This window comes from Sprattus sprattus (genome assembly GCF_963457725.1).
Source record: "Sprattus sprattus genome assembly, chromosome: 3".
Lineage (NCBI taxonomy): Eukaryota > Metazoa > Chordata > Actinopteri > Clupeiformes > Clupeidae > Sprattus > Sprattus sprattus.
Window position 1 is genome coordinate 7,168,056 of NC_137922.1, and position 11,183 is coordinate 7,179,238.

Below are 11,183 nucleotides of genomic sequence, written 5' to 3' on the forward strand. Positions count from 1 at the left end.
GAGGACAACAACAAATCATTAGGATCTCTGTGGAAAGCCTTAAAACAGGGTGTCAACTTGTGCGAATAAGCAGTTTTTCAGGTATTTTTCTAAACACCTCTAGCTGCATGTCTTTTCACATGAAAGATACTGGAGGGCACCCCAGGATCTACACACAGTAAGAGAGAGGGAGAGATAGACACAAACACAAGCACGGCATGAAGGGGGCGTCCCTCCAGCGGTGTGCAGAGTGCAGTGGCCATCTCTGTGAGCCCCTCGGCTGTGCGGAGAGTAATCAGAGGCAGTAATCGAGTCACTGAGGGAGGGGGGAGGGGGGGTTGAGGGACATTGCGGTCGATGAGTGGCAGAGGGAGGATGCTCAACTCAAAGTCAGGCTCCAAGAGGGAAAAGGTCCTTTGACAAATATGTCTGCTTACATCTGATTTGAAGCTCTTGTGAGAACTAATGTGACACATGACACATGTTCACATGAGTTTAGTGTCCTGACAGGGTTATGGCCGTCTCCAGGTGCTGAGAAGTTTGATAGTTCTACCATTGAAATACCCACAGTAATAATCATGCTCAGGGCACAAAAACATACAACAAACAAACAATAAATGTTCACACGAAAGAAAGTTACTCCCAAAGAAAATGTTTTATTTCCCAAACGTTACGACTTTACCGTCTCAGTCAAACAATCCTCACGTCTCAATGTTAGCTCGGTTACAGAGCACTTACCTCTTTGAGAGCATTCAGCAGCTTCGGCCTCTTGTCCTCGACGCTTTCTCGAGACTGCTGCTTCAGTTTCCTCAAAAGTGCTGTGACTGCAAGAAACACAGGAAGAGCAGATTCAACTCCAGACGTTTGGACACTGATGGAGCATGTATGGAGGCAGATGAAGACATGTGGACACTGATGGAGCATGTATGGAGGCAGATGAATAAAACACTGATGAATAGCTGGCAAACTGTGGCTGCAAACTGCTATGCTGCTATGCACCGTCAAAGTAACACACAAGTGTGTCCATTCATTCATGCCTTTAAATCACATGACCTTATTGTTGCGTCAGCCATTTTGATTTCTCAATGTCAAATGTCCTAGCAAAACAAATACTTGCGCTAACTGCCGCTGTCAGCAGAACATCTCTAGTTATCAATATGGAACTCAGCTGTAATACAACACCAACTGGACATCATGGCCAGCATAGGAGTGGTGCAGTGAAGGTTCCTATTCAGGTCACTAAAAATAGATTTACGCTTAATTGCCCCAACACGCTCAAAAGAAATGATACAGCATTTTAAAACAACGACTTCAAATGAGTAATACTCCAAACATACATTATAGATAGGACTCGGCTTTACAAGCGGGGGAAGACACGGCTGCAGTCAGACACAGTGTTTCAGAAAAGCTAGCTGCTCATCTCTAAAAGAAGAACTACTTTGAATACTATTCATAACAAACCATGAATGCCTGAGACTTAATCTAGGATCAAAATATAATTTCCTTTAAATGTCCTTTAACTCAATACAATAAAAAGAAAACAAACATTTGAATCATCAAGGATGGCACAGGTATTAACTTAAAACAATCCACTGAATACACCTCTTACAACAGTGTTACAATACTGTTAGGCTATTTCAGGTATTCTGCAGGTGAAATATATATATTTTCATTTCCCAAAATTGCCACCAACAACAGTAGTTCTAATCACAAAGCCACCTGATGTCTGTTACGGTCACAAGTAAAAGACAATTTCTGCAATCTTTGCTAGCGTAACTGGTTTACTACTGGATACAGTCCTTGTTTGACTGATATTTCAGGTCATGCAACATCCAAATGACACTTTATTGCCTGGGTGGTGTGTGCTTATCTACGTTTAAATAGTTGCATTGTGCCAGTTCCCCACTGGCTGGAAGGGAGCCAGAAATGACTTATCATAATGACACATCATAAATCTACCTAGGAATTTACAGCACAGTTTTATTGATAACCGATTGCAGCTACCTATGCATTACGTGATACACATCTTGTAACACACACCTATGTATGAAGGCATGGATTTATAGTTGGCTTTTGCCACAGTTTTGACTTGTTTGCTTGCTTAGCTAACGCTAGCACATGTTCTGGTATGGAGCTTGTTGTGTCCGTGTGGGGGCACGCATTAAAGAAGTAAGATGCAGAAGATGCTATTAATGTAACTTGCATTTATGAACTAGTAGCCCTGGCTCATCAGGAGCGCAGAGTTGAGTGACGGCAGAGTCATAGTACATGTGTGACAAAGGAGTGAAAGATGGGAGCACAGCCCATTTATAGTTACCCCATGACCTGAAGGATCATGGGAGCTGAAGTGGCATGAATATGAATACACAACAGAGCTCATGTGTGGTGGTATTACACAAGGCTGCTGCTGTGGCACGTTTGGTGTCTGTCTATTCACCACCAGTATAAACACTACCACAGGGACCGAACCATCACCGCCAGTATAAACACTACCACAGGGACCGAACCATCACCACCAGTATAAACACTACCACAGGGACCGAACCATCACCGCCAGTATAAACACTACCACAGGGACCGAACCATCACCACCAGTATAAACACTACCACAGGGACCGAACCATCACCGCCAGTATAAACAATACCACAGGGACCGAACCATCACCGCCAGTATAAACACTACCACAGGGACCGAACCATCACCACCAGTATAAACACTATCACAGGGACCGAACCATCACCACCAGTATAAACACTATCACAGGGACCTAACCATCACCGCCAGTATAAACACTATCACAGGGACCGAACCATCACCACCAGTATAAACACTATCACAGAGACCGAACCATCACCACCAGTATAAACACTATCACAGGGACCGAACCATCACCGCCAGTATAAACACTATCACAGGGACCGAACCATCTGCCTGTTATTTACAGCACAGGCCAATGAGTTTCCTGCAGGAAAGCAAAGTAATCTGAGGGAGAGGATAGTTGTGTTCCAGTGTCACTAATGGTTCAATTAGATCTTTACAAAATGGCCATAACAATTCAGGATATAATCTGTTTTCTATACATTCCTAACCAGACAACAACTCCCCCAACTTCATCACTCATTTAGATTACCAGAGAAACCTTGCTAAAGTCTTTCAGGCAATTCTGATTGGTCAGGACAGTCCTTCCCGACATCCTACTGACTTGAGGGAGGTCAATGAGATGCACATCTCGACATGCATGTCTGCCTTCAAGCAAGCACTGGCGTAAGGCATGTCTGGCACTCAAGGTGCTGGAGATGAGCACCAAACCCAGAGGGACATAAGAGCCAGAGTCCAGCCACAAGTTTACATGCTTGACCTGCATGAGGTCGCACAGGCATAATTCATCTCCAGTGAGTCTCTCTCTCTCTCTCTCTCTCTCTCTTACCATCCTCCTCACGGTGCGTGGGGTCAATTTACAGACAGGTCCTTTTCCAGTCTGATTCCTTACATCTCCTGTCACTTTAAACTCCTTAATTATTTCCATGATAGTGGAAATGGGTATTTTCAACTGTTTAGAGATTTTCTTGTGTCCATTTCTTGATTTGTGCAGCTCAACAATTTTCCGTCGCAGATCGTCACTGTGTTCTTGGGTATTTCCCATAGTGATGAATGACAGCACTAATATACTATACATATACAGCCGCGGAAAAAATTAAGAGACCACTTCAAAATTATCAGTTTCTCTGGTTTTACTATTTATTGGTATGTGTTAAAGTAAAATGTACATTTTTGTTTTATTCTATAACCTACTGGCAACATTCCTACCAAATTTCAAATAAAAATATTGTCATTTAGATCATTTATTTGCAGAAAAATGACAATTGGTCAAAATAGCAAAAAAGATGCAGTGTCTTCATATCTCGAATAATGCAAAGAAAACATGCTCATATTCATTTTTAAACTACACAATACTAATGCTTACACTTAGGAAGAGTTCAGAAATCAATATTTGGTGGAATAACCTTGATTTAAAATCACAACGTTCATGTGTCTTGGCATGCTCTCCACCAGTCTTTCACATTGCCGTTGGGTGACTTTATGCTACTCCTGGCACAAGAATTCAAGCAGCTCGGCTTCTTTTCATGGCTTGTGACCATCCATCTTCCTCTTGATCACATTTCAGAGGTTTTTTTATGGGATTCAGGTCTCGAAATTGGGCTGGCCATGACAGGGTCCTGATCTGGTGGTACTCCATCCACACCTTTACTGGCCTGGCTGTGTGGCATGGAGCATTGCCCTGCTGGAAAAAACATTTCTCAGAGTTGGGGAACATTGTCAGAGCTAAAGGAAGCAAGTTTTTCTTCCGGGACAACGTTGTACTTTGCCTGGCAGAGGTTTGTAAAAGACCATAAGGATTGAAAAAAGCGGACTGGAGGGTCTTCTAGTTCGTCTTCTCTGATGAGTCCAATTTTCAGCTTTGCCCAACACATGGTCGTCTGATGGTTAGACTGAGACCTGGAGAGGCCTACAAGCCAGAGAGTCTTGCACCTACTGTGAAATCGGACTCATCAGAGAAGACGAACTTAGAAGAACCTCCAGTCCGCTTTTTCAACCCTTATGGTCTTTTACAAACCTCAGCCAGCCAAGTACAACGTTGTCCCGGAAGAAAAACTTGCTTCCTTTTGCTCTGACAATGTTCCCCAACTCTGAGAAGTGTTTTTTCCAGCAGGGCAATGCTCCATGCCACACAGCCAGGCCAGTAAAGGTGTGGATGGAGTACCACCAGATCAGGACCCTGTCATGGCCAGCCCAATTTCGAGACCTGAATCCCATAAAAAACCTCTGAAATGTGATCAAGAGGAAGATGGATGGTCAAAAGCCATGAAAAGAAGCCGAGCTGCTTGAATTCTTGCGCCAGGAGTAGCATAAAGTCACCCAACGGCAATGTGAAAGACTGGTGGAGAGCATGCCAAGACACATGAAAGTTGTGATTTTAAATCAAGGTTATTCCACCAAATATTGATTTCTGAACTCTTCCTAAGTGTAAGCATTAGTATTGTGTAGTTTAAAAATGAATATGAGCTTGTTTTCTTTGCATTATTCGAGATCTGAAGACACTGCATCATTTTTGCTATTTTGACCAATTGTCATTTTTCTGCAAATAAATGATCTAAATGACAATATTTTTATTTGAAATTTGGTAGGAATGTTGCCAGTAGGTTATAGAATAAAACTAAAATGTACATTTTACTTTAACACATACCAATAAATAGTAAAACCAGAGAAACTGATAATTTTGAAGTGGTCTCTTAATTTTTTCCGCGGCTGTATATATGAGACCTTGTGTTGACACCAGACAAATTCATAATTCTCAGAAACCACCTTGAGATTTTATCATCTTAACTACATGGCACTGGTCAAAGCAGTTATCACACTGTAAAAAAAGACTTTAGAACTAATAGTGACAAACAGTGACAATAGTGACTAATAGAAACAGGGAGGAGGCCTTCCAACGCAGAACACTTGGGTGGTGTTGTATTGACACAACATCTACTCTTAACTGAGGTCAGAGCTGTTGGATTTGTGGAACCAGCTCTTACATACTACTAACTCACATACTACTAACTCACATATGTCTGCTCCCGGCATTCTGGCCATCTCAACTTAAACGCCTATACAGGGGGAAATGCATCGGGTACTATAAATACGCCGACAGTCTCGCTGTTCCAGACACTTGCACCATGAACCCGGATAAGGCAATGGCAGTGAGGCAGAAACAGTCAGGTGACGAGGTCAATGACCTCATGTGTGAGAGACAGAGGCGGAGGCAGATACTGACATACTGAACTACAGAGCAGAGATCAACTGGACCTCAGGCACCCTCACACTGGTTAGTACACTGACCCACACCATTATGTTACTTTTTATTTAATTATATTCTGATCTTTTCATTACTGTGTACTCTCTCTTAATTATTTACATCTTTGTTCTTTGAATTACTATGATGAATTTTGTACTTACTTTTAATATATATATATATTATATATATATATATATATATACATATAATTGTCATGTTTTTAAGTGAATAAACTTGATAAATAAAGTTATCTTGCTGGAGACCTTTCACACAGACGCGACAGCCATTTATGCCATTTATGAGAGATGGGTGTTGGCACAGTGGTCCCTCTTATGGACGTGTGCCAGTAACTCAGCTATTTACCAGCAGGATCAAGTGAAAGCAAGATGAGAGTCTGCCAAACACAACACCCATTAGCAAGCTAAAGTCTGACATTCAGGGCGTACGGTTTGCATTTCCAATATCACACTTTTGCAATTACAATTTGAAGACAGATACATTAACAGAAGTGGGGGAAAACTGAGGCATCACAACATAACAGACGAAATGTTAACAGTCATACACGCTGACATCAGACACTAAAGGGAGGCAGAATTTCATTAGTCCAAAACGATACAACAACTCCCAAAGCATGATGGGACGCACCTACCATCAGGCTCCTCATTCACATGAGAACACAGAATCGCTGTAACCCCTTTGCCCAATACAATAGAACTTACTTACAATAGAACTTACTTGCAAAAGAGACATTCTTCTGACCAAAACAAATAACTGTCGTTGAGAAGTAAATAAAATACTGCAAGGTGGACTTAGGAGTGAATGAAGTAATGGCATTCATTTAGTGGTATAACATCCTTTCCACTTTCACACAGGCCTAACTATTCCACAACAGAGCCATCTTCATAGCTCTAAGAAACGTGATCATCTTGTGTGATCACACACAGATTAGATTTGTTTTCAGTCAACTACCTCTTTTTCCAAAGCAGTCCTTCTTTCCCACCAAACACACAAACAAACACACACACACACACACAAACACAGACACACACAGAGACACACACACACACACACACACACACACACACACACACACACACACACACACACACACAGACACACACAGACACACACAGACACACGCACACACAGACAAACACACACGCACACACAGACAAACAGACACACACTATCCCCTCCTCCTCCTATCTCTGCCACTCTCTGAGGAGCACAAACAAAAGAGCCGCCGGCCCGTAGGGCTTCTGGAATAGCGGGCTGTGATGGAATGGCCCTACAGCCTCACACAAAGGTGATGGTCTTGGCTGGACTCCTGGACTGCCCACTCACTCTGGGGGTGGCCCATCCTCCTGCGCTGGTCTTGGCTGCACTCCTGGACTGCCCACTCACTCTGGGGGTGGCCCGTCCTCCTGCGCTGGTCTTGGCTGGACTCCTGGACTGCCCACTCACTCTGGGGGTGGCCCATCCTCATGGACAACATCCTTCTCTATCGCTACTTGTTGCTACATGAGGCTGCAGCCTGCAGAGAACGGACAACGCCTCGGAAATCCCTCACCTTGGTTCAAAGTGTGTGTGTGTGTGTGTGTGTGTGGGGTGGGGGGGGGGGGGTTTGGGGGGGCTCTTGCCATCTGCCAGTTAATCAGGGTAAGAGGCACATGGCCAAATACAGCTGTGTGGCCAAGGCCTGGGCACTCACTCCTGCCCCGCTGCTGATGTGCCACAGCCTTTAGTACGCTGCCACCATGGCACCCAGTGCCAACCCAACATTCTCACAACGTCTGATAAATCCACCAGCTCAGAATTCCTCATAACAGCAGAGAACTTGAACTCGTGCCTTCAGCAGTCAGAGGATGACTAAAACAGAATCAACAATCATGACCCACTGATTTTCAACATGTAGCCTAGTTCATTGCTGACAACTGAATGCTGACAGCGTCAGATAGTCAGATCAGCCACCTGGCAGATCACCTGCATGGGCTCTGTGTTTGATTTGTCATGTCTTTCCCAGTCAAACCATCTGCATGGGCTCTGTGTTTGATTTGACATGTCTTTCCCATTTAGATCACCTGCATGGGCTCTGTGTTTGATTTGACATGTCTTTCCCAGTCAAATCACCTGCATGGGCTCTGTGTTTGATTTGTCATGTCTTTCCTAGTCAAATCACCTGCATGGGCTCTGTGTTTGATTTGTCATGTCTTTCCCAGTCAGATCACCTGCATGGGCTCTGTGTTTGATTTGACATGTCTTTCCCAGTCAGATCACCTAGATGGGCTCTGTGTTTGATTTGTCATGTATTTCCCAGTCAGATCACCTGCATGGGCTCTGTGTTTGATTTGACATGTCTTTCCCAGTCAGATCACCTGCATGGGCTCTGTGTTTGATTTGTCATGTCTTTCCCAGTCAGATCACTTGCATGGGCTCTGTGTTTGATTTGTCATGTCTTTCCCAGTCAGATCACCTGCATGGGCTCTGTGTTTGATTTGACATGTCTTTCCCAGTCAGATCACCTGCATGGGCTCTATGTTTGATTTGTCATGTCTTTCCCAGTCAGATCACCTGCATGGGCTCTGTGTTTGATTTGTCATGTCTTTCCCAGTCAGATCACCTGCATGGGCTCTGTGTTTGATTTGTCATGTCTTTCCCAGTCAGATCACCTAGATAGGCTCTGTGTTTGATTTGTCATGTCTTTCCCAGTCAGATCACCTAGATGGGCTCTGTGTTTCATTTGTCATGTCTTTCCCAGTCAGATCACCTAGATGGGCTCTGTGTTTGATTTGTCATGTCTTTCCCAGTCAGATCACCTAGATGGGCTTTGTGTTTGATTTGTCATGTCTTTCCCAGTCAGATCACCTGCATGGGCTCTGTGTTTGATTTGTCATGTCTTTCCCAGTCAGATCACCTGCATACGCTCTGTGTTTGATTTGTCATGTCTTTCCCAGTCAGATCACCTAGATGGGCTCTGTGTTTGATTTGTCATGTCTTTCCCAGTCAGATCACCTGCATGGGCTCTGTGTTTGATTTGTCATGTCTTTCCCAGTCAGATCACCTGCATACGCTCTGTGTTTGATTTGTCATGTCTTTCCCAGTCAGATCACCTGCATGTGCTCTGTGTTTGATTTGACATGTCTTTCCCAGTCAGATCACCTGCATGGGCTCTGTGTTTGATTTGACATGTCTTTCCCAGTCAGATCACCTGCATGGGCTCTGTGTTTGATTTGTCATGTCTTTCCCAGTCAGATCACCTGCATGGGCTCTGTGTTTGATTTGTCATGTCTTTCCCAGTCAGATCACCTGCATACGCTCTGTGTTTGATTTGTCATGTCTTTCCCAGTCAGATCACCTGCATGTGCTCTGTGTTTGATTTGACATGTCTTTCCCAGTCAGATCACCTGCATGGGCTCTGTGTTTGATTTGACATGTCTTTCCCAGTCAGATCACCTGCATGGGCTCTGTGTTTGATTTGACATGTCTTTCCCAGCCTACCTAGATCAGGGCACAGGACAGAAGGCCAACACACATTATTCACTTGCAGGGTGGTGAGAACTCTTTCAGTACATCTTGATAAATGTAACTTAATTCTTAAGCTTAGAGCCCAGATATGAAACACATTAACAGGCAGAGCATGTAAAAGTGTGTTGACAGTCTTAGAGGAAAAACAGATTTCTTTCTGTTCTCTCTCTGTTCTCGGTTCTCTCTCTCTCTCACACACACACACACACACACACACACACACACACACACACACACACACACACACACACACACACACACACACACACACACACACACACACACACACACACACACACACACACACACACACACACACACACACACACACACACACACACACACACACACACACACACAGACACATGGCTAGAATCAAAGCCAAACACAGCTGTGGTGCTCCACGTCAACAATGAAAGTGTGGCTGCTAAAGTACGTGAGTGTGGTGAAACAGAGAGGACCAGCGAGCGACAGGTTCAGACGAGTCTATGCTTTCACAGGAGCTCAGCACTTCTCCCAGACCCTCTCCGATCACACTGGCACACGAGCCTCACCTGGGGTCAGTCCTCTGCACACCACACCACTGCACCGCACCGGTCAAAGTACAGTTGAACCACCGTATCCACTGATCTGGTAACCACGGTTTCAGTTATCTGTAGTTTACCATGGCCCGAAAATATTAAGTGGAAATATTTTTTAAAGAAATGGTTAGTTTTAAATGATGCGCCTCGGACTAGCCATTCCGCACTGTCACACCTAATATGTGAATGCAGGGATTAAAGCAAAAAAAAATCATCTGAGTGAAAAAAAAAAAAATCTGCCCTCATTTTGGGTCGTGGCTACATACCGCCTCGATATTTGAACTTCACGTGGTCTATTATCACTTACTAGTTCAAAGCTAGGGCATAAAACCAATATTTTTTGCAAGACTTCACCATTCTTGTTAATGGGCTATAAATGACAAAATGATTTACTGAAATCCAGGGGCATTTAACAAAAAAATTGGGGGCACTTTTAGAAACTTGTGAAATAACATTTAACCTTTGTTCAAAATAATAAACACACTTATTTAGGCTTACAGTACATGAATATGAACAATTGTCATCAAATGGCAATAATAAGACTATTAGGCATTAGTCTACAGATTCAAAGTGTTTTCTTAGATTTTTTGAACAAAAACCAAACAGACAACGTAAATTAGACAATCGTATTCTTCTTTCTTTGTGGTTATTAGTTGTTATAGTAACAACAACTAATACAATCTTTTTAAAGGTAAAAAAATGTTTTAAACAACTATTAACAATCGTTTTTGTTTCTTTGTTTTTTAATAATAATAACACATTATATTTATGGATTTTTGTGTTACCTTTATTCATGTACCTACCATAGTAGGCCTACAGGAAATACAGATTAGACTAGTTAGCTAGTTTGCAAGCAAGCCTTTGTAGCCAACGTACTATCAGAGATAGCTAACGTTAGCTAACTAACATTAAACTAGCTTAACCTAACTAAATCATTTCTAAAAGTATTATTACTAGTTATCATTCACCGTAGGTGATGCGTGTTGTTTGGCGCTTGGTGACGAAGTACCATGTATTTCTGAACGTTTTCGCTCCCCTTGATGGAGCCAGTAGAAGAATTTACCTGTGCTGGTTTGACAACGATTTGGGCAACTCGTTGTCCACAATTCCGACATGCCTTGAAAACAAAACCGGGTCTTTTTATCAACGTCGTCGTCATCCTCCACCACAAGCCAATCTAGCTTTCATTTTTGACAGTCGCTGGGTGTGTGAATTTTATCTTTTAGAACCTGAGATGGTGACAGAGACTGCGCTG

The 11,183-nt window shown here is 43.2% G+C and overlaps 1 protein-coding gene across 2 annotated transcripts in view; it reads right to left on the bottom strand.

Moving 5' to 3' along the window:
• Nucleotides 1-11,183, bottom strand: part of LOC308363117 (ankyrin repeat domain-containing protein 13C-like) — a 46,105-nt gene that overhangs the window by 21,633 nt on the left and 13,289 nt on the right. For both annotated transcript variants that reach the window (XR_013968595.1, XM_080835895.1), the window contains exon 4: nucleotides 718-803. Coding sequence is in view for 1 of the 2 variants with exons in the window: in XM_080835895.1 (XP_080692021.1) it covers nucleotides 718-803 (86 nt within the window). In the remaining variant the exon portion in view is untranslated. The remainder of the gene's footprint in view (nucleotides 1-717; nucleotides 804-11,183) is intronic.